The sequence below is a fragment of the Sander vitreus genome, chromosome 10 (assembly GCF_031162955.1).
Source record: "Sander vitreus isolate 19-12246 chromosome 10, sanVit1, whole genome shotgun sequence".
Lineage (NCBI taxonomy): Eukaryota > Metazoa > Chordata > Actinopteri > Perciformes > Percidae > Sander > Sander vitreus.
Genome location: NC_135864.1, coordinates 31,753,126 through 31,778,550, shown reverse-complemented (window position 1 = coordinate 31,778,550; position 25,425 = coordinate 31,753,126). Strand labels below are relative to the sequence as shown.

The following is a 25,425-nucleotide window of genomic DNA, read 5'->3' as shown; positions in this document are numbered from 1 at the left end:
CAATTTTCATCCTCGGTATTTCAATGTTTTCAGATTAGTTAATCCATCTTGTGTAAGAAAGTTGCTCAAGGGCTTTTCCGCGCTGATCGGTCCCTACCAAAGCTCCTCTCAGCCTGGTTTGAGGACTATCTCATTTTAGTTTGTCCATCATCTGGCAAGTATTCAGGGAGTTTTTCAGTCTAATGTGAAATCCAAGAAAAACAACAACGGAGCCCCTTTATTCTCTCAAATAATTTGACTTTGCCTCATCTAGCCCGCTGGCACCAAAGCAACAAGTCCTAATATTCAAATGGAAGTACACTGTAATCATTAAATATATAAATCTGTTATCCTAATAAATTCATATATTTACATAGCGTTGGTGCAGTTCATTTCAGGACGTAGTTACACAGATCCGAAAAATCTTGCCAGGTGCAGGGATACAAAAATAGGAAAATGAAAAAATCCCATGCTTTATCTTGACAGAAGGCCAAAAGGGATCATGAGGCAGTTGAAGCCAATGCAGACTTTTACAGTCAGACATAGCCATTACAAAGAGGACCATAGCATATTCCAGTGTGCAGGTGTTCCTTCTTATGTTGAGTCAGATATTTCTAATTTGGTTGATTTGTTCCCATGCTTGCTGTTGGAGGAAGAAAAAAAAACAACTGTGAGGAGATACGGAAGTGCTCGGCAAGCACATTTTCTTTATCTGTTTGGCAAGAACAATAGTTTCCTCTTATTGTTCCAAAGTCCCATAATCCTTATTCGTTTCCCCATCTGTTGAAATAAATGACTTCACTCTTCTCTGCCAGAGCAAAGCCTAGCCACCTTTAGCCACCACCGTGTCCTTCGTTAAGTAAACCACCCAGTAGACCATATTAAAAGCCCCGAAGGACACTGGGAACAGGATCCGTGCGTACTTGTCAATTTTGCTGGTTCCACCCATGCCAGCAGTGGTGGGCTGGGAGCAAGGCGTCTGCTTTAGCTCCGGTTTGATCCCCATCATCTGGATGCGCTCCAGCTTGGGCCCCAGCAGATGCTGCAGAGACGAGGAGCTGGCGTTCTGTTTGCACGGCGTCGCCGCCATCACGTCTGGTGTGGAAGCTGCAGCCTGGGGCGCAGTCTTCACCAGCTGGGCAGAGGAGGAGGCCACGCTCAGCAGGCTCTCAGATTTGGGGCTGGAGCGGGACAGGGTGGAGGAGCTGCCGTTGACGCCGCTAGCTAAAGGACGAAGCGATCTCGCTCTCCCCACTCCCGAAATGTTGGTGGTGGACTGGGCTCTCCGCTGACTGATGGCCTCTTGTTGGGAAATATAATTCATCCGCTTTCTCAGGTTACCGTTGCTATCAGGATTCTGCTGAGACAGAAAAAAACCCAATAATGATATATCTATGTTGACCGATATTGGCATTTCTTTTTTAAAACATGTTCCTTGGGTTTAAGCTCCGCCTCCTACAGATATTAAAGCTTTAGTGCGTAACTTTTTTTATAATAATAAACGTCGTTTTTTTAATCCTCCGTGTCCTCCTTGGCTACTAGCAACTGGGTGGAGGAGGGGTGTGGGTGGTGCGCGATCACGGAAGGCTTGTATCATGTGGACGCGCCGACAGTGTTGTTGTCATTACTTGAAACTACACACTATAGCTTTAAAATATCTGTATTTAACAAGCTGATACATTTACCTTTTTACTAAGTGATACTATTATGCATATCAAGTTGAAGTTGTGGTCTGAGTTGAGTCATTAAATAGGTAAAGTTGTTTAGTTAACCATGTAAACCTATTCTGGTACAACCTCTAAATACAATTATGAACCTGAAAATGAGTATAATATGAGCACTTTAAAATTGCATTTTAGAAAGAAAATAAAAATGCATTTAAGTCCCATTTGATACTAAATTAAACCACGTAACGTTCGGCCAAATGTGGGAAACTGGGAGTAAAGTTACATGACAAATATCCATGATTTTAACCCAAACCACAATCGTTTTCTAAACTTAAGTAGTTCTGGTGCCTAAACCAAAACTGTGAAACGACGTGTATAAAACCGCAACCAATACATTCTGTGGTTTAGATACGAGGATGGAAAGCACTCCTGTGGGTCGTTTTAGAGGGCAGGAAAAAACAACCTATATGGTTGTATGGTTGGGAGAACTTGTTGGAGAAAACAGTATAAGGCTTCGTAGTGTGAATAATCCCATTCCTCCTGTGTGCGTCACGTTTAAGGTGTTTGCAGGCAAGGCAAAGCTCACTTGCTTTTCCCTTTCTGAAAAGCGGGCCGGGCACAGTAAACCTTGTCATATTGATCTGATTACAGTCCCTCTGACACAGATGGCCTTCATCTGGAAGCAGACGATTGAGTGCATGCAATACAGATGTCACTTACCGAGGATTTCGCTCATTTCACACAAGCTTAAGACACAAAGTAGGTAGCACTTCATCGAGGCGGTAATGCAGTGTAGCGTCAAAGGAGCTTATCCTTTGAGAGTTGATGTTTTCAAGCAGGGAGACTGTGATGCTGGTACTAAGGCATTTGCAGGAATAATCCACCCCCCACCACAACCACCACCACCACCACCAACCCCCCTTGAAACTGAAAGAATGCAGTGTTAGTGTGTCCCATGTACAGCAGAGGAAGAGTGTGCGTGGATAGTGGGGTTTGATATCCATCATGGCGGAGGTTAGGGGCCCGTGAACACACCCTGCCCCTCATGCCAAGCCCTTTGGTTAGCGCCAACAGGATCTGCTCTCAAGGAAAAGAGTATGAATTCTTTCCCCCAGTGCCAGAGCCTTTCTGAAACCTGTACAGATGTACCCGGGCTGCGTTGCCGTGGCAACCTACTAATCCACTGAAGTGCTGTTGTCACTATACCGCATTCAGGCATGATTACGCCACACTGGGATTTGGACTAGAGGGGGCAACTTAAAGTAGTTAGTGTAAAACTGACGTATGCATTGCTGGGTTATGTCAGCTCCAATGATCAGTTGAACTGAACAGAAGGCCTATATATTTCATGTTAGCTCCTTAGAAGAACATCAAGTCTAAGAACGTATCCTTTCTTTTCACATCCCATCTGTAAAACAGTGTTTATACAGCACCGTAAATACATTGCTACCATTACATGGACAGTGGTTTGTAACACATACTGTATGTCACATCTCACTAGGAGCTCTAAAATAGCTTGATGGCATATTCATGAATTCTGATTCAATCCATATGTCAGTTGCCATGGTGTCAATGTAATTTGTTTCAACTAGTGGTGCAGAAATAGGATATTATGTCAATGTATTCATGTAGGATTTGTAAAATCAAGGTTCCACAGCAAACACCATCATTGAGAATCACCTCGATTATCCATACAAATCTGTGTCGTGAAGCTGTTTCAGATCCTGTTTTCATTTTCCATTTTTCCATCTGCTCTCAAGTCTAAATTTAAGGTTGAATGAAAGCCACATTAGGTTGGTTTGGTGTAACATGTATTAAATGTGTCATTTTATTGTCCACCTCATTTAACAAGCAGTTGTTTCAACATTTCGAGCTGCGGTGGACAGAGCAATTATCTGTGTATTCAGGTGAAAGAAACAGGTAGAATTCATGTTTTGACTTTTTCCAGAAACAGTGACAGTCCCAGACAAATTGTTGGGGGGTGGGGGAGGGAATTATTTTTCTGAGAAAAAACCCAGAATTTCCTGGATTAAGGTGCTACATTTTTCAAGGAACAAAACCTTGTATATTCTCTGTGATTAAAGTCACAAATTTACAAGGAATGCGTCACTTTGCAACCTCATCACACCACAGACGCACATACAAGCTTGCCGTGTATTATGCCTTTAGTGTATGATCTGGCCTATTGTACGTCGTATTAAAAAAAAGAAATCTGACTTTATAGCCTCAGAGAATATACAACTTTTTCCTCATAAATTTACAATTTTAATTTGGGAACAAAAAATGTCTCCTAGTATTACCAACAGAAAACACTGTTCACAAACTGCTCCAAACAGCTCTATTGTAGTCCAGCCTTTACTTCAGAGACAAACGTGGTCACTTTGGAACACACGTTATAATGCTCGCCTAGCTGCTAGCGTGGCGCGCCCTCATACTCTGCTTCTGACTGGCTAGTAGTCCTTACCTAGCTATTGCGCATGTGCGACTCTCAACAAAGATGGAACAGAAGTGAGATGTCTCACTCTGTAGCTAAAACAGAGAGCGAAACACACAGGGTGAAAAGAGGAGCTGCAGCAATGTGCAGTACAACAAAAATATTGTGATTTTTTGAAAATTAAACCATGTAAACTTATTCTGGTACAACCTCTAAATACAATTATGAACCTGAAAATTAGCATAATATGAGCACTTTAAGTATAGAAGTATCAGATTTGTGGTGCTAAACATGATATTTAATTATGTGTTTTGTTAATGTATGTTTTGTGAAAGATGGGCAGATTATATAAGATTAATAATCTTATTTCTGCTCCTTTTCATTCAGGACTTTGGAATCTGGTATTTCCATTAAGTTGTCTATTTGTTTGATGGATGAAATAAACTTATATAAATCAAATAAATAAATATTTCATTTAATTTCAATTCAACTGGCAGATACAGAACAAGCAGGTTGTGGTGACATATGGAAGTCTAAACTCACATCCTGGGATCAGATTTCTCCTGTTGTTCTCTCTATTTCCGATCCCCATTGCAGGCCCACTCCTGGCCGTTCAAACGTCTAGGCTAAAGGCCAGGAGCAGTAAGCACATAATAGGGGACATGCTGTGTAAGTGCTCCTTGAAGTGAAGTGCTACCAGACTATTTGCCGCAGCCACTTTGAGGGGAAACAAAAAAAAAATCACCTGCAGCACTTCCTCTGTGTCCTTCACCTTGACAGGCGTGGTTTGGGGCACGGGAGGACATTTGGCCGGCTTCTTTTTGGCCCGCTCCATCTGCGCGTTGGTGAAGTAGTTCACGGCGGCAAACTCGATGAGGGCAGAGAAGACGAAGGCGAAGCAGACAGCGATGAACCAGTCCATCGCCGTGGCGTAGGAGACCTTGGGAAGGGAGTGGCGAGCGCTGATACTGAGTGTCGTCATGGTCAGGACAGTGGTGATGCCTTCAGTGGAATCAGAGAAACAGAACAATATCAAACATGTAACCCAGTGAGATCTGTGTTGGAGCTCACTGCAGTTCCACTTAAGTCCAAACATCCTAATATAACATATGTCATTTGTAATTACAATTTAGGACTACATATCTATCTGCCTATGAAACTCAGTGGTGGAATGTAACTAAGTACATTTACTCCAGTACTGTACTTAAGTACCAATTTCAGGTATTTTGAGGTAATTTTCTTTTCTTGCCACTTTCTACTTCTACTCCCACTACACTTCAGAGAGAAATATTCTACTTTTTACTCCACTACATTCATCTGACAGCTTTAGTTACTAGTTACTTTAAGTAATTACTAATATTGCACACAAAACACATTATATATATATATATGATATAATATTTATAAAATATGATGTTTTATTATACATTGAACTACACAACAATATACTGTATAGGCCCATAAGTACATCTGAAATGATAAGCTGATTAGGACTTTTCCTTGTAACAGAGTATTTTTACAGTGTGGTATTAGTGTTTGGTGTAAAGGATCTGAATACTTCTTCCGCCACTGACGAAAGTGCTGTTTCCCCCACAGATCAGAATGCATTGTATCAAACACAATCTCATTGTAGAGAACAGAGTGAAACAGCCTTTTTTTCATGTCATTGCTAAATAAATGAGGATAGAGAAGAATCATGAAAATCATTTGCACAGTGTTCAATAGCCCATGTTGCTCTCCATCAGCATGTTTCATTAGCTGAACGTGGGGGATAATGAACCAAATATATTTGGCCCTTTGAAATGGGAGACATGTACAAAAAGAACCACAGTATAAATTGACACATGCATGAATAGATTTTTTCTGGTCACTTGTGGGCAGCGCAACAAGCTGTAAACACACAACACTAACATATTATCACCTTAAAGTTGATATGGCTCCATGACATTACTGCAGATAGCCCCTCTCTCTTTTCTTGCCTCTTTAACTGGGATTCAGTTAAATGCATTCATTTCCATTGAGGTTTAACTCCACCAATAGGATTATTTCTAGTATATATCTATTCTACAAGCTCTCCCTCCAAATGATGTTTGTACAACTACAGTTCTGATGTGCATCAAAAGATATTACACCACCAAGAGAGCTTACAGTCGCCCTAATGTATACTGCATCTCCTACAACAGCAACCGTGGACTCTCTAACTTCCCTCTTGGCAGTACTAAGAGATATACCATGAAAATGGCCAGCACACAAGGTCTCCCGTGTCACCTACAACAACAGAAGGTTACAGTATAAGCCTGTAGCACATCACTCGTCCTTGGTATTATTAACCAATAGCAATTATGTGATTTAGAGAAAATCCCCTTTACGTTGGAGACCTGGAACAATCTGTGCTGCAGAGTCCTTGCCCAACATAAATGCATTCATCCCCTGCGCCCGCACGTGACCGCTGTATAATTACCTGTCAATCAAAAGCAGCAGGGTGACATTGACAGGTGAACTGCGGCTCGAGGCCACAGACTGAGGATATTGACCTCTGATATAACAAAAAAAATGAGATGCTTCATTGATATACTGGAATATGTAAAAGCTTTCATGTCTTTTTCTTTTTCTTGTTCCCAACCATCTGAGTAAAATTACACTGTGGAACTAATGCTGTATATGTGTAAATAGTTCAGAGCTGTATGTATCAATCAAATCACAGGAATGATATGGAAACCATCTTTTCATTGTATTTAAGCTGGAATTTTTTTTCAGAGTAAAAATGTTGTTGACTGTATTGCTACGGTTGAGCTTCCCTTCCCTAAATGAGATCTTTACACCAACTGTTTCATTTTCACCTCAGCACAATGACAGGGTTGCAGCCTGCAGCAGATATTTTGGTACTTTAGCTTCCTCTGAAAATAGAAAAACAGATGCCAAATACCAGCTGCAGTTTAAAAGATACACACACAAATCCAGTTCCTCCCGTCTCTAAAATAAATATGTCAACATTTTGGGAAATACATTCATTCAATTTCTTTCCAATATACAGTAGTTAGATGAGAATTTGATACGAATCTCATGTCTATACGTTAAGTACGGAGCTAGAGCCAGGAGGCGATTAGCTTAGCTTAGCATAAAGACTGGACACAGCATGAAACATCTAACCTTACTAAATCCAAAGTTAAAAATATATCTCTACCGACACCTCTAAACAGCTCTTTATCCAGCCGATCAGTACTTCTGCAAAGTGTCTGATGTAATGCTGTTTACATGGCAAGCTCACTGTGAAAACACAACTCTGGGAAGTCAATGCGCTTTGCTTTTGTTGGCCAAAATAGTAAGCTACTGCACAAAAATCACAAATTGTCATTTTTATATAACTGTATATATACTGATTAAACAAACTAGATACATTGTGTTAATTAGTATAGGGATGCACCGATACCACTTTTTTTAAGATCAAGTACAAGTACAAGTACAGAGTATTGATACGAGTACTTAAAGTGGCCATATTATGCTCATTTTCAGGTTCATAATTGTAATTTGAGATTGTACCAGAATAGGTTTACATGGGTTAATTTTCAAAAAACACCATATTTTTGTTGTACTGCACATTGCTGCAGCTCCTCTTTTCACCCTGTGTTCAGCTCTCTGTTTTAGCTACAGAGTGAGACCTCTCAACTTCTGTAACATCTTTGTTGTCAGTCACACATGCGCAGTAGCTAGGTAATTATTACATGAGCTAGCTAGCTAGCTGTTTCTACAACTTCAGTAGTACAAGACAGGATTAGCCAGGAGACTTCTTCTAAACGAGGGCACACTTCCAACTTTGCGTGGAATACCTGCAGAATAGGGACATGGAAGTAGTTCTATACAATTTATTTTGTAGAGAAAAAGAAAAAATCCAAGGCACTCTTCTTCAAAATTACTTAAAAAGCCTTTATTTTACTGGCTATTTCATGATAGAAAATTTAAAAGACACTGGGAGAAGCAACCCACGTGTAGCGGCACTGACAGCCTTCTTTTGTAGATTAGGGTGAATTTGTGTGTGTTGTAGCAGTGTTTTGCCATTGAGAACGAGCTAGTATGCTAGCGCTAGCATGCTAACGGTTAGCCCCCTAGGCCCCTCGGTTTGGCTAGTGACGTAGAAAGAATTTTGACTAGCTCACCCGGAGACTGAAGGCAGGACACATTCAGAATCCTGTATCTCACTCAAAACAGCATGGATGTTTGTTTTTCACCAGAGACCAGAGACACAAAATAACACCCCAAATCCCAGAAAAAGTGATTTTTTCATAATATGGGCACTTTAATAATCCCTTTGGGGTCCGAGGGTGTTTTCAGACACACAGACGATTTTGGCCTTTTCTGATGTTGTTGTCAATTAGAACAAAGCAGTATTTTCAAAGTACCATGCCTTTTTTCTATTCAAAGCTCAGCGCCTGGGTCTGGATATTTCCCCGGGATAGTGTCAATAAAATAAATCATATAATTCCTGATATCAAAATACTGAGTGAAGTTTAGAAAGAATGAATAACGCAAAGTCCAATGACATCACTCACGTGCATATTAAGTACCCATGTGGATTTACTGATCCAGCGGAGAGGATGGTTTGTTTACGCCAGCAGCTAGGTTCACAAGATTATGTCCAAATTTAAAGACTTGTGGCAAACTAGGGCTGGGCGACAGGGAGAAAATCAGATATCACGATATCCTTGACCAAATACCTCAAGTATCGATGTTGCGGCGATATTCTCGGGTTGACAATTGGTGCTTTAACAAAATATCTTCACACTTAGATATAATAATCATCAGTAATGTGGATATGACTAAGTGGGTAAAGGCAAATAATAGAACAGTTACAACAGTCTGGTAAGTTCAGAAAATGACATCACTTTACTGTAATGCAGCCTTTAAAACCAGGAAAAGACAACACTTATGTCATATCACGATATTACGATATCCAAAATCTAAGACGATATCTAGTCTCATATCACGATATCGATATAATATCAATATATTGCCCAGCCCTATGGCAAACTATAATATTTAAAACAGTTAGACTACACATCGAGAGCTTTCGTTTTAGCCTGTTTGTGAAAATAATTGCTATTTACAGAGTAGCACTGTGGTTGTTAAAACAGCGCTGTGTAGAAACCTGCAGACAGAGCAGATTGAAATATCGCGGGTGAAGTTTACGGGCAACAGGCTGCTGATGTGCTTTTTCACAAAGCAGCTTTGGAAACACGGTTTCTGTGATGTGGTGACACAGGTGGCGGCTGGGAATCTCTCGGCTCCAGTACACTGAGAAGACGTCAAAACCCAGTAAGGTCAAACTGTCAAACATCTTTGTTTGGTACAGATTCTTGCAAAAATCACACTACATGACTATAGTACATTTGTATTTGTGTTTCAATGAAAATGAGAATGATGATCCAAAAAATGTATCATTCCCTCCAATATCGTGAATCATATCGCAATCGCAGCATCAGTCAAAATAGTCGCAATTTGACATTTTCCCCATATCGTGCAGCCCTATCGTCAACTGCAATCATGCATTGGGTAAGAGCCTAGTTATTTTTTTTACAGCCAAAAATCTCCAAGCGGCTGACATTGCTCATCTTCCATCTCCTATACCTGCTTGTTGGAGAAGTTGTTGTCACATTGCTATGAGCTGGTATCGGGTGGGGTAATATTGGAGTAATTTTATGACTACAAGTACGAGTACATGCGCACGGCATCAGACAGATGCCCGATACTGGCATCGGTATCAGTGCCTCCCTATTTAGTATGCTTCAGAAGAGAGCCAGGGTAGCTGTTTCCCCTTTCTTCAAGACTTTATGCTAAGCTACACCAATCACGTTCCTGCTCCATTTATGTACTTAACACACGGATATGAGCGTGGTATCAGTCTTCTTATCTAACTTTCACCAGGAAACAAATAAACGTATTTTGTAAAATGTTAAACTATTCCTATAAAGTGCCATTGGCCGATTGGGAATTCAATTTTGTGACCTCCTTTACCATTAATGGCCACACTCGCACACTCATTCCAGACAAACAGTGCCTTGTCACATGTAAAAGACATAGAAACCCATGACCCATGCTTTGAATTAACTTGTTAAAAATGTGCTTTTTGCTCTGACCCCTCTATCTGAAGCCAAAAAGCTCCGTCTCTAATCGTCCCCCCACTCCTGTTTGTCTTCCTGACAAACTGCTTCATCCACGCTCACAGCAGGACACTGTGGTTGAGTCACACAGGCAGGAAGTCAAAACAGAGTGTGGCTGCAGGGAGGACGAGGAGAAATCCAAACACCGACCACCCTCCTCCCATCCCACACCCACCTCACAGTGGATAACAGCAGTTAGAGGCTTGACTGATACAACTATAGTTGTGCTGCTGTGATGCCTCTGTGGTGTTGGACAGATTGGGACGGGGAAGGGGAGGGCAGTGCAGCTGGACTGTCAGATACATTGGTCACTGCGGGAGAGCAGCATTGATCCCCCAGTGCTTTATTACACTGCACGACACCGAGAGACATTTTTTCTGAGGGTCACATAGTGTTTTTGCTGCTCAGCAAAGACTCAACACACAAACTGTACAGTCAACAGTAAAACACACTGTGTCAAATGCACACTAAATGGATACAGGTGACACTGCAGTGTGTGTGTGTGTGTGCGTGCGTGCGTGCGTGCGTGCGTGCGTGCGTGCGTGCGTGCGTGCGTGCGTGTGTGTGTGTGTGTGTGTGTGTGAGACCAACAGCAAAACCATTAGGGAGGTTGGTTGTTTGGTCACCATTAGGGATTCAGTATGCTGTCACGGATTGACTCAATGCCGCTGCCAGACAACAACAAGCCTGTTATAATACTTAAAGGAGAAATCCGGCACAAAAGGGGTTAATAACATATGTGTACCGAGTCGACCGTTCTCTGGGATATGTTTTCATGCTAATCGAATGTGACCAGTTTTAGCGCAAACCGCTAATTAGCTTATAACGCTAGTCGTCGGGGCAGAGGGTAAAGTAAAAAGAAATCTCTATTTCTATACCACTAACAAGGCTCAAAATAGCGCCACACTTCCACGGTAGCATAATGAGGGTCCCTACATGTAAACCGAAGCATTGAGAACTTTGTAAGTGTACAGACAGTTTAAAAAGATAGTTTATAAAGACTGTACTGTTCACTGTACAGGCAGGCGCCATATTGGGAAAACAGTCACGATCAGTCGAACGACGAACACTGTGCAACCAGTAACCAGTAACATAGCTCAAGCACGGCGTTCGTCATTCGACTGATCATGACTGTCAGTGTCGGTTGGGGAGCTTACCAGACCTTAGGGGCCCACTTCTCATCACTGCTAGCGGTTTGAGGCTACATAAGCCGCTACTAGCATATCACACCCAAATCTCCACTGAAGTGGCTATTAATCCTACTATTTGGTAATAATGCAGTTATACATGTTAGTAAGTTCAAAGTTAATGAATGTATTTAGTGCAGATCCTCTACAGCCCTACATGGCAGTGAAAGTTCAAACAGTCAAAGGGATTTTTCACAACCTAACAAATCAAAGTGTTAACTACTTACAACTGATCTATAAAGCATTAGTTGATGATTTACCGTATGAATAATTTATTGAGTGATTAGTTATAGTTACAGGTGTCATGGCTTTCCAAATCCACGATCAAATTTGACTTTGGATTTTAGGGTTACGATTCAATTCAATTTTTGATTTAAATATTTTCTTTCAGACAGCTATATGCCATTATTAGACAATCAAGTCTGGATTCGTAAAGAAGAACAGAACATTGCTTTTATGCAATAAACAACTGTCATTTACATTACATACACATTCTTCTTTAAAAACGTAGGCAACATGGCATTCGCGCCAGATGGTTTGTTACACAGAACCATCTGAGAAGCCGTCATTGGAAACTGTTTGGAAAAGGACAGGCCCTTTTAAAAAATACAGATGATTGGATGAAGCATCTGTCTATAAAACTTTTGCCAAAGCCAGTTGGGAGAAGAGCGAAAACATCTTTTCCATCGAGAAAAGCCTTCAGTGCCGTTCTTTGCTCTTCTTTAAATAAATAAATACTCTGCAGTTCTGAATATAACTGATACTATTGCAGTATTGACGCTAACCTCTTTAGGAGCCGCCATTGGGCGCCTCTCCGTTTCGTCACACACACCTAAACCACACCATTGGCTGCCAGTAGCTCCTCACAGGACGCTGATTGAGAGAAAAAAAGAGCCACTACATGGCAGAAGGGTACTTTACAACAACAAAAAGAGAAAAGAAAATACTCTAAAAAAAGCCAATCCTGCATTAAGTCGACTGAAATTCAAAGCTCATTTTCAATCGATTTTCGATTTAGAAAAGGGTTTAAAAAGGGTGTATAAAGGGTGCCTTATTGGAAAGGAACAAAACATCTTATTCAAAACTGAAAATGAAATATTATATTTCACTAACAGACCACTTCCATTTTGTAACTCCACATACTTCTGGCAGCATAAACAGTCGACATGTCACAAAGCTGTTGGAGGAATCATTAATCACCACTATTACTCATGTTTTTCTTTCTATTACTCAAATTAAAATGGCCTCTTGAAAACGATGCTCCAAAAGATAATCTATCAGAACTAACTTCAAAATGGAGGAGGAGTGTCAGTGAAAATATCATCAAATGGCTATCCATCAACCTAAGTGGAGGAACGTGGTCGACAAACTGCCAGACTGAGACGGCCCTTAATAATAAAACAACAACAGCCAGCAACACTGGTCTAGTTTTAGCAGCTCTGTCTGTCGCCCTCCATCATCTCTGTCGACACACACTAATCAGTCTATTCTAAGACAGGGACCCGAATGTTCTATCAGGGGAGCCATGGCGAGCGCAACTGGGTCACAGGCCAAACACTGAAAGTTACCGATGATGTAGTTTGTAGAAAGGATGGATAATGCAACAACCTTTGAAAATCTGATCAAATATAATCACACTCTTTATAAGCAATGTAACAGTTGTAACTCATTTTAACTGTAACAATAGTATTGAGTAACACTGCAACAACAAAAGAGGCGGCGCAAGGCAGACAAGCACGCCCAAGGACAGGATGCATGTTGCATGTTGAGAAAAGAGTATTTTGAAAAGTAATTGTAGCATTTTTCATGATTTTGCAAAAAAAACATCGGACTCAGAGCCTAGGAGGAGTTCGAAAAAGTATAAATTCATGATTGAAGCTCACTAAAAGTAATAACAGTGGGATAAGATGGGGAAAGACACCTACACCTACTTACAACTTAGCCTGGCATTAGGTCAATGTCTACCTTCATGCAGGCTATCATTTGTTGATGTCCATCTTACTTGCCTTTTGTTTTGGAACTCTGGACAACAGATTTTGAGGTCTCTTGATCTAATATTTCCTTGTTGGCATTTGAGGATATGTGTTTTTTTTGACAAAGGTATAAAAAAATCATTTTGGTTATAAAAAGACGAGATGTCTTTTTATCCACGTCTGGGAAAAGACATGGAATACTCCATCGTCTAAGAGTGGGTTTTTTTATGGTTTTTTTTTTTTTTTAAAGACACCTACACATAATCTCCTTAAAAAGCAGACGTCACCATGTTTCTATGAAAAGAAAGAAAATCAGCTCGTACTCTGATCAGGCTGCTAGCTTGTTTGCTTACAGCAAAACCCAACTGCTAACCAGTGTTGGGCAACTTCCTTGAAATCTGTTATCAATTACTCATTTCACATTACTCATTGAAAAACTAAATACATTAATTTACTAATTAGGCAGCAGCAACAGTAACACGTTACATTACTCTTTACTTTACTTTATCAGTACAGCTCCATCAAAGACCTTTAAACAACTCCATATCTTCCACACCTACACATCACATGTTTGTGTAGAAATAGAAAACAAGATATCGTGGTTTAACAAGCAGGAAGCCCTACCGTTTGGGGGGATTTACTGACCTAGCTAGTTTAGCCAATCTCAGCTGCGAGCTTCACACACCCTGCAACTAAACAAAACTAGCATAGGTGACTGCTGAATAGGGTTGGGTATCGTTTGGATTCTTACGATTTCGATGCCGAACCAGTACTTTTAAAACGATTCCGATTCCTAAACTGATTCTTGTAAGTGTAATATGTTTATTAGCGACCACGTGCAATGAATGGTTAATATGCTTTTACGTCCGTTTTGGTGAGCCCAGAGGGAAAATATGGCATTTTAAAAGTAGCCTACATTTACCTACATTTACATTAGCCTACATTTACTGTTAGCTAGCATTTACGGCTAGCTAACAGTAGACTACAGAGAAAGTGTGATATTTTACGTCCGGTTCGGAGCAACAGAGGGAAAATATTTCAGTCGACACATTAAGTGGAACCGATATGAGGAACCAAAATTTGCGTTCTAATCCGGTCCGATTCCTACTGGTTTCGGTACCCAACCCTACTGCTGAATGGCCAACGTTAGCATGCCAGCTAACGAGACACAACATGTGAATAATGCTGCCTTCAAATGTGGTCATGTTTACCGTGTTCGTGAGTGGATTCCATATGACGCCCCCCTGATATGTGATATTCACAAACTCGGAAGTGTAACATTACATTTTCTGAAAGCTCCGAGTTCACAAGTTGTGACGTGTTTGCTAACATTTTCAGAAATGGCGGAGGCCATGAAAGTACATTTTGTAGTGTATGGCACGTTAATGTATTGTAATTTTAGCCGTATAGAGTTTTTCTTCATAATTTTATAATGTCTGTAAAATATTGATATTCCTAACAACCTCACCTTTCTCCTCTGTCATTATGCTTTTGCGTTTCCTGCATTACATTACCCTCTTGCTAGCTTGCTAAGTTGTTAGCCTCGGTGGCTTTTAGCGAGTTCGATTTGAAGGCATCATAAAACAACTTTAATTATTACCAAGAGTGTCCTCATTTGGAAGAAGCTAACTACGTCACGCTAACACATACCGGACCAGGGACCAAGCTTATATCAAACCACCATTAAACTCCCGGTAATACAGCGAACAAGCCGACCCTCAGAAGTCACAGTAACAAAGCGTTAACGTCACAGTGATTCGTAACTGTAATTACTGAATTTGATATGGTAATTTCTTTCACAACTGTTTACTAAAAAAAAATGGATTACTGTAATGTGTTAGTGCCCAACACTGCTGTTACTGCACTACATTTTGTATTAAATAGAATAGTTTAGAAAAGAATAGAATAGTTTATTAAAAGAATAAACTTATTGTTTTCACAGACCTGTAAAATGTAGGGATAGTGATAGAAATGAAATATCATTTGTTATTTTTGTTTCATTTGAGGCCTTAACCCTTTAAAGCTTAATCTCATTAAAGTAGCACATGCTTTTTTGAATTAACTGCTCTTGGTTAGATGGCATTCTTTATGTAAAATTTTAAATCTGTGGAGACCTAAAATCTTAATTTCCTCCTAGGGCATCTTGCCTTAAACTATTACTTTTAATCTTTCCTCATCAAGGTTTTATAACTCATTTAGACGGGTATTCATATTACATCTTGAGAGGATCCAAAACCTTTTCTTAGACCCAAATTTCTGGTCTTTGCTTGAGGCACCTTTGCTTCGGCGATGCATCAAAATGATTTTTCCTAATGCTGTCAGCTGTTCATTCTAGCATATCAAACCAGTCTTAAAACTAATAGCAGCTGAATTTGCATTTCATGAGGCAATCTTAGGATAAAAAAACAAAACAGCAGCTCTTTATATTCGTCATAATCACCTCACATCACCTTGTTGTGCTGAGTTGAGAGACACACATGCAGGCATCGAGTCAAGTCAATAAACAGAGAGCCGAAAGGCTGTGCAAAATGAGGGATGTGTGAAGTCTACATACCGAAGACTGTGCGTGCTGGGACCGATTCTTTATTTATCCAGAAGGACACTTGGGAGAGGATTACTGTCATTATGCAGGGGATATACGTCTGAATCATGAAGTAGCCCATTTTACGTTTCAAGTGGAAGTAGACCGTCATCACCACATATTCACCTGGAGGATCAACAGAAAGGAATTACTTTGATTAACAAAGAATTTAAAGTCGCAGGGCGACACATTTCCCTTAGTGCAGCTTTAGACAGATGTCACATTTAATTCTATGTGATCGTTTCTTCATGGCTGTCTACATTTTAGTAACCCCTATCCATTTTCACCCAAATGGACACATGCCACCAAACTTTCTGCTGCTAAAATCTTTTTTTTCGGATCCTTCAGTATTTATGTGAACTGAAAGGCCCTCTGAAATGCCTCAAATCATGATGTTGACAGGGTTGGATTTCAAGAGGCTGGTACTGTCTGCTGGCCATGGTCCAATGGAGTGACAAAGCTCCAAATCCTTTCAACCTTTGCTGCATTTGTACAGTATTTGTCCTGTCAGTCATGTGGAAAATACAGTGTAGACCTGGAAAATCTACCAGGTTTGACATAGTACGATACACAGAGACAGCTGGACATCTATTTTACACCCCTTTTTTTTACAATAATGTGTAAGCCATTTTGCTTGGAAGCATTCAGTACAATTCAGTTGATAAGTCAAAATGGTGAGAGGACGAGCGAGTCTCACCTGTGATGGATTTAATGGTTTCACTGGAGACCGTCTGGCCGATGAGATCATACTGAACGAGGCTGGAGGACTCAGGAGGGACCTCCACTGAATGCTCAGGCCCTTTGGTCCAAGTATAGATCATCTCTGTTATAGGATAGGCATCTGTGGGAAGATAGCAAAGCCAGCCTGATGTGAGTCACCTACTGTAAGTTGTGTATGGTGCAGTGTAAAGACTAAGAATGATGTGTACAGTGGTGTGAAAAAAGTGTTTGCCCCTTCCTCATTTCCTGTTCCTTTGCATGTTTGTCACACTTAAGTGTTTCGAACATCAAACCAATTTAAACAAAAGTCAAGGACAACACAAGTAAACACAAAATGCAATTTGTAAATGAAGGTGTTTATTATTAAAGGAGAAAAAAAAATCCAAACCATCATGGCCCTGTGTGAAAAAGTGATTGCCCCCCTTGTTAAAACATACTATAACTGTGGTTGTCCACACCTGAGTTCAATTTCTCTAGCCACACCCAGGCCTGATTATTGCCACACCTGTTCACAATCAAGGCATCACTTAAATAGGAGCTGCTTGACACAGTAAGGTCCACCAGAAGATCCTTAAAAGCTACACATCATGCCGAGACCCAAAGAAATTCAGGAACAATTGAGAAAGAAAGTAATTGAGATCTATCAGTCTGGAAAGGGTTATAAAGCCATTTCCAAAGCTTTGGGAATCCAGCGAACCACAGTGAGAGCCATTATCCACAAATGGCGAAGACATGGAACAGTGGTGAACCTTCCCAGGAGTGGCCGGCCGCCCAAAATTACCCCCAAGAGCGCAGCGACGACTCATCCAAGAGGTCACAAAAGACCCCACAACAACGTCCAAAGAACTGCAGGCCTCACTTGCCTCAGTTAAGGTCAGCGCTCATGCCTCCACCATCAGGAAAAGACTGGGCAAAAATGGCCTGCATGGCAGAGTTCCAAGGAGAAAACCACTGCTGAGCAAAAAGAACATCAAAGCTTGTCTCACTTCTCCAGAACACATCTTGATGATCCCCAAGACTTTTGGGACAACATTCTGTGGACCGATGAGACAAAAGTGGAACTCTTGGAAGGTGTGTGTCCAAGTATATCTGGCGTAGAAGGAACACTGCATTTCATAAAAAGAACATTATACCAACTGTAAAATATGGTGGTGGTAGTGTGATGGTCTGGGGCTGTTTTGCTGCTTCAGGACCTGGAAGACTTGCCGTGATAAAAGGAACTATGAATTCTGCTGTCTACCAAGAGATCCTGAAGGAGAATGTCCGACCATCTGTTCGTGTACTCAAGCTGAAACGAACTTGGGTTCTGCAGCAGGACAATGATCCTAAACACACCAGCAAGTCCACCACCGAATGGCTGAAGAAAAACTAAATGAAGACTTTGGAGTGGCCTAGCCAAAGTCCTGACCTGAATCCTATTGAGATGTTGTGGTATGACCTTAAAAAGGCCGTTCATGCTCGAAAACCCTCTAATGTAACTGAATTAGGACAATTCTGCAAAGATGAGTGGGCCAAAATTCCTCCAGGACGCTGTAAAAGCCTCATTGCACGTTATCGCAAACGCTTGGTTGCAGTTGTTGCTGCTAAGGGTGGCCCAACCAGTTATTAGGTTTAGGGGGGCAATCACTTTTTTCACACAGGGCCATGATGGTTTGGATTTTTTTTTCACCTTTTAATAATTAACACCTTCATTTACAAATTGCATTTTGTGTTTACTTGTGTTGTCCTTGACTATTGTTTAAATTGGTTTGATGTTCAAACACTTAAGTGTGACAAACATGCAAAGGAACAGGAAATGAGGAAGGGGGCAAACACTTTTTTCACACCACTGTATGTATGTAATGTGTTGGTATACTGTAAACTGTCTTTCACAATGTACATACATGACTATAATATGATTTTACATTTAGCTGTTATTTGTATAAGTGTGTATATACATACTAGGGCTGTCAGCGTTAACGCGTTAAGGGCCGACGCGATGCGATTACATTTTTTTAATCGCATTAATCGCATGCCGGCATTTATTAATTTATTTTACACTTCACTCGGCTTTGCGTCATGCCTAACAGGCTACTATTTTGACCCTCTGCAGCACCGTTACTTATCATCAAGCTGCCACTTCCTCGTAACACATCCTGCTGCTGCAGGCTGCAGACTGATGGAGAAAGACAGCAGCAATGAAATCCTGAATGGCGCTTTTTATTTTCCAAAACTCCCGGACGGCTCGTAGACAAGTCAAAAGCCATATGCACATTGTGTAAAGCCAAATTAAAATATCACCGAAGCACGTCAAGTTTGAGCTACCACCTACGGAGCTAAGCATAGTAGTACAGTTAATGTGGAGAGATGAATGTCCGGAAATAAGAGGTTGCTATGGCCCGCCGTACAGGTTAGTTTGACCAGCGGGCAGCAGCGGTGGCCGGAGCGGGCAGCACACCATATGACATTTACATTTTCACTTAAATCTGCATCCGTTGATTCTTTGGGCGCAACACGGTACAGCTGACAAAAACGTACAAAGTTGTAAATACGTTAGCAAATCAAGCAACATTAGCATACATTGGGAGTCGTGTTTCTGGCAATCTGATTAATGTAAGTCCAATATTTACTCTTCTTTAAGCTCTGAGTTTGTCTCCACAAGCTCCTGGCTATCTGGCTCTTTAGCTGCTCAATGCTTCACGGTGTTCACCAGCTGGTCGCTAACATTGTCTGTCTGCTGTTTGGTGTAGGACAGGTAGTGTACAGTGGGTTCAGATAAATTCCCCACTGTGTCTGACTTAGGGATACTTTAAATCGTAACAAGTCCCAGAAGTCAAGAAGTTGGCCAGTCTGTGGATGCGCAACAAAATGCCAGTTGTCTTTTCCTGCCACTCCCTGTGGGACTCCACATTGGCAGGATACATACTGTGCTGCCAAAATAAAATGACTCTGGTGTGTCATGGAGTGGAACGCAATGCCGGCGCACACAAGTCCAGATGGAGAAACAGAAAAGGAAACGTAGAGAGGGAGAAAGAAAGAGTGATGGAGGAAAGATAAAGGCAGGGCAGACAAAGAGAAAATGAGCACACACACACACACACACACGCACACGCATGCACACACACACACATGCACACACACACACACACACACACACACACACACACACACACACACACACACACACACACACACACACACACACAAGCTATGGAAAATAACTGTATAGGTCTGTGCTATCCTGAGGCAGAGGAAGGCATTCTGACCTTTCCTTTGCTTCAGGCCACATCAGATCCATAGTTGCTTCCTCCTGACTGGAGGCTAGCAGCAGCAGAGCAGGACGGTGAAAGGGAGGAGGATGAGGAGGGGAAGACGGATGACAATAACTGAGAAATGTGAATTTGTCCTTTGCAATGTCAACGCACTGGGTATTTGATGACGGATTGGGATGAATGCAAAGGCAAACCCGTTGTCTTGTCCCTATTCTTTCCCTTGCAGATGTAATCTTCAAACTGCTGCTCTTCTCCGATAAGATGGAGCTGAGAAACACCTTCATTTCAGATAAGTCATTTCTGCTGACCAGTAGGCCCACTATAAACACTGATGCTGAGCTAGGGCTTCATTGTTCATTGTCTTCATGCTTCATTATTTAGAATAAGCATTCAGTCACTTTGTGTCTCACAAAGTGCTCAGCTCCTCAGCACTCTTTTCAGCACAGAATCCATTTCAGCACCGAGCAACAGTCGTGTGATCAGACCAAGCCAGGACAAACTTTTGATTAGTTAGATTATCCTTGTTGTTTTTACACTTCAGTACAATACTAGGTCTCACCAAAAGGCATGTTTAACACGCACATTTTTTAAGTCATTTTGCATTTTATCACAAGGCATTTTGGGGGTTTCACATGTAATTTCAGGCCATTTAGTCTCTACTGACTTATCGTGTGGTAATATAAAGAGCAAAAGTCCACGTTGAGAAGAGGATGGGGAGGATGGATGGGTCAAACAAACACAGGACTTTCACTTTTGTTGTCCCTTGTGAAACCAAAAGTCTTTTCATGTTGACTACTTCACTTATGTAGGCTACTGTACGTAACTTAATTTACGTAAAACACATACTTATTTTAACCCAAACCATGATCTTTTCCTAAACCTAACCAAGCATTTTTGTTGCCTAAACCTAACCATATATATTTAATTTACAACTTTGACGTTTTGAATGACAACAGGGTGTTGAATAACACGCAAATCTTAAAAAGCAATGACATGACACGCAAAATGTCCTTAAAGTGGCGAGCTATTGCTACGTCTTCCCATGTGACAAAATATATATATATATATATATATATTTTAGAGGTGCTGGTAGGTAGCCTAGAAATCTAGACACACCCTACACTAGTGTGTGTGTGTGTGTGTGTGTGTGTGTGTGTGTGTGTGTGTGTGTGTGTGTGTGTGTGTGTGTGTGTGTGTGAAGGTGAAGTGCGGGTAAAATCTTGCAGGATAAACAAGATGTCTGGGTTCCACCACACTAGCTTTCCTGATTAGTTTTGAAGTGCATACAGTACAGTGTAAACACACACACACTCTCTCTCTCACACACCCACACACATACACACACAAACACACACACAGGACTTACAGCTTCCAAACTTGAGTGGGCACGCATGTCCATCCATGGGGAAGTCCACAAGCTTCATGGGACACTCAGCACTAATAGTCAACCTGTTGCAGTACAGAGAAGAGTTGCTCAATAAAGGACTAAATACACACACGCACACACACACACACACACACACATGCTTCAAGATTTTGTGCAAGAATCAGTGACAACAACACCAATGTTTTGGTAAATAGTGTAAGTTACCATCCACTTAGCACTGTTTAGCATAGGAAGGTAGGTTTCACATGTCATGTTAGCATGCACTGTTGTAAACTAGCAGTAGAGGAATCACAGAGATTGGTTGCACAGCCTATGGCTGATTCTTCTGATATAATACATCAATATATATCACATCAGTGATGTGATAGAGGGTTAACACTAGAAAAGGTCAGTGATTTACTTTTACACCATACTTTACACCAAACCATTTTCACTAAATAGGCAAAGGAGCTGTTACGTGACTGCTATATTGAATTTAAGATTGAAAAGTTTGGCAGCCTCTGCACTGCCTCCACACAGCTCTGCACTGTTTACACAATATGATATATCAAATCTGCTCCATTCTATAAAATCAAACAAAGTCTGTTTGTTTTTTTTGTTTTAATGAGCACAAACACCAAAATATAGAAAAGGAATTATGTGAAGAGTCCATTCCTACATTATAAATTAGCATATATGAAAATAGTAGGAAACAGACACATCGTTTTAAACAAAACTATTTGATCAGAAGTTTAGACTTTTGAATATAATTCATCAGGTGTTTAATGTCAATAGGTAATATATGGTGATGAGGATGATGATGATATGGTGATACTGCAGTACCTCATGGTGTACAAAATGGTGCCGTTCTTCATGATGCGGAAAAGCTTGTTGGGGGCCGTCATGTTGTGAGCGACTGACTTCTTGCCATTCCTGAAGAAGGTGTCCGGTGTCCACACGTTATTTACCATCAGGTTGTTTAGCCTCAAAATTTCTATCGGGCCCTCGTACCTCAACCTCCGGTCCACCCACGTCTGGCGAAAGAACACGTCCATTGTGTACTCCTGAGACAGGGATATTGGCAAATGCAAGACAAGCATCTGAGGTTAGGTAGGTTGGCAGGTGGGATGATATATTGCTTCATGATTATCAGCATTCAGCTGGAAGAAAGACATCTTGTCTTCCACCCACACGGGGGGGGGGGGCTTCTGGGGCTCCAGCCTCCTGCATTTTTTCTTAGAAGCCCCAAATGTTTTAGGGTTTTAAAATAACTTCAACTGTTCTATGCTACTACTATTACTACATCTATGTCATTCCCTACAGAAATTGTATATAATTGAGTAACTGTTCTTTTGGGGATCATTGATGTACAATTAGAGCAGTCTGGATTTTTATGGGATGGATTCAAATGTAGCAGATTTGTCAACCAAACATGCATAGTAGAACGAAAAAAGGTTTCAAGCTTAGTAATGTTGTTTATGCTAAATTTCTACCCTACTTGTTATGTAACTTGAAATTAGTAACATCCACCAATTTTAGCCTCTTTTTACGTGGCAGGAGTGAAAATGAGTCATCCTCAACATTAGTTGTGTTCTGGTTTGAGAATAATGAAGACAGTTGACGAACAATTAGATAAAAAAAACAAGACATACACTGTTAGAAAGGTCTGTAGAAATGCGGGCTAATATACTGTGTTAATATTTTGGAATTTTCTGTAATGATATTTTCACAGGTGTTTTTCTGTATTTAGATTTTTTGGATTAACAGAAATGTCCGTTTAAAGGCACAGAGGATGTATACTGTAAATCTACAGAATTTTCCGTAAACTTAACGGAACAGGTACTGGTAATTTTCTGCCAGAACAGTATCGGTTTTTTACGGATTCTTTTCTTACCAGTAATAGGCTCTACAGGATGATTCTTTTCCTTGGCAACTATCATGTTTTCCCAAATAATGTACAGATTTTTAGGCATTATATCTCAAATGGCTTGAAAAGTTGTGCATATAGCTGCTGTAAATGGGAATCAATGCCTGAGCCCTGAATGTTTATAACCTCTGGCTCCACCCCTGCACCCACATATGAAGTAGTGTATATGCTCTTCTGTAATGACCAGTTTTGGACCAAAGTTAGGTAAACTTAGTATTAACAGTGCATTATTTAACTCCATTTAACATGTGGGTACATACCATTTCAACATCTGAGACAGGCCCAAAGCTTGTCACATAAATGTCAGTCTTGACTTCAGTCACAGGACCTATAGAGCCGATAAAAGACAAACAAGTGTCACATGTCATTTCCTGTGTTTCTATGTCAGTGCAGCCTCAGAGAGACACCAGTCTTATTCACACTTGTAAACTTTAAATCACACCCACTACAGCCCATCAAACCCAAAAGACAATACAAAAGGCAATAGCTTATCCAGAGCTGTCGTGCCTTTGGATAATGAAAGTGGGGAAAAAAAGCTTTAAAGATGTACAGACATAATCCTGTTGGATTTGTTTTTCTCATTGAATGAATGTGGAGGCAGACTGTAAGTGCGTTGTTTATAAGTGCAGGGATAAGCAAAGCTACAGGCTGCTGTGCACTGTGAACCAAATGGGACTATATTTTAGAATGACACTGCTTCTGAACATGTCGTGGTTTCAGACATGATGTACTGTGTATTTTTAGCACTGAACTTGTGCATTAATCGTTTGTCCTGCAACGTACACACGGTTATATAACTGCATTCGCCTAAACATGCGAGCTTACAGGCCGGGCCCCTCTCCTGACGGCAAAACTACCAGGCTTACAGGATAAAGTCTGAAACATTGCATGGGATTGTGACACATGAAGCAATATGTTCTATATGATGGAAGTCTCCCACACAGAGAGAGGTAAAGATAAAAGTTATGTTTCCATTACGATTTGTCCACGACATACAGTATATTGCATATCCCTCCGCTGTTGCTACAAATAAAACTAACTTAAAGGGTGTTTGGTGCTCAATAATGAGTTATCGAATTGCGCATCATGCTGTTTTTTAACCTCTTGTTGCATTAAAAAGTCAAATTTAAATCAAATTCAGTCTTTCCTTTTTTAATCAGGAGTATTAAGAGTGTTTCAGATGTGACATATAATCATATTGGCGAAACTGACTGTATTCGGTGCTTAACAGTGAGTTTACAGCTACCTTATTGCACTTAATGGTTTGTTTTAACCTCCCATGGCACACAAAAAAAGTCAAATAAAAGATACATTGCAGTGCTGTCGTGTTACAGCATTATTAAAGGTAGTTTTTCTATGGAAAAGGCTTCCTGGTGCACAAAAAAAAATGTTTTCTACATACCCCCGAATCCTGGTCGCAGCCTGTTGTCATAGCCGTCCAGAAGTCGGTCTAAAATTCGAGTAAAATTCTCCGGATGGATCCTTTCATCCTTCTTTGTCTGTCCAGAGATTTTCTTTACACTAGAACGAAAATTTAAAAAAAAAAATAAAAAAAAGAATCAGGGTACCATAACTTCAGAGCTTAAAAAAGAAAAGGAAAAAAATGTATAAGCCTCATTAGTGTCATTAGTGTTTGTGTGAGCCGAGCAGGATGTTTCAGCACTGCGGACAGCGACACTGTGGGACTCACCAAGTCGCCAAACAGAAAAAGTAGAAGAGGGTCCGAATAAAAGCGGGGCACATCGCTGTCACCGTCTCCTTCTTCTTGGTAGTAACCATCTCTGCATGCCATACTTCAAGCCTCTTCACATCTCACCGCGCCAGACGCCTGTGTCCCGAGGAATAGGACTCATCCGAGACGCGGCGGCACTGAGGGCAGAGCGGCGCAGAGAGGGAGCAAGTTCAGCCTCTCTCCCGAATCCTGCAGTCTCTCAAGACGCGCAACACGCACGCACATGCACGCCCCCCCCCCACCCACACACACACACACACACACACACACACACACACACACACACACACACACACACACACAAACCTTCACCCCCAGCCCCGGTCACCTCTTGTCCGGATCGGAGTTGCTACTGCTGCTGCTGTTGCTGGTACTATTGCTGGTGCTGGTGCTGGTGCTGGTGCTGTTGCTGGTGCTTCTGGCATCCAGGGAAAGAAACAATCCTGCGTCTCT

The 25,425-nt window shown here is 41.0% G+C and overlaps 1 protein-coding gene across 1 annotated transcript; it reads right to left on the bottom strand.

The window, feature by feature from the left end:
• Positions 1 to 802: 802 nt before the first annotated feature.
• On the bottom strand, positions 803 to 25,019 carry gabra4 (gamma-aminobutyric acid type A receptor subunit alpha4). Its single transcript, XM_078261149.1, has 9 exons — positions 24,931 to 25,019; positions 24,643 to 24,761; positions 23,501 to 23,568; positions 22,157 to 22,377; positions 21,314 to 21,396; positions 16,674 to 16,817; positions 15,950 to 16,102; positions 4,826 to 5,082; positions 803 to 1,339 (listed from the first exon to the last, which is right to left on the bottom strand). The coding sequence occupies exons 1-9, from the start codon at positions 25,017 to 25,019 to the stop codon at positions 803 to 805; spliced, it is 1,671 nt and encodes a 556-aa protein (XP_078117275.1).
• Between the last annotated feature and the right edge of the window lie 406 nt (positions 25,020 to 25,425).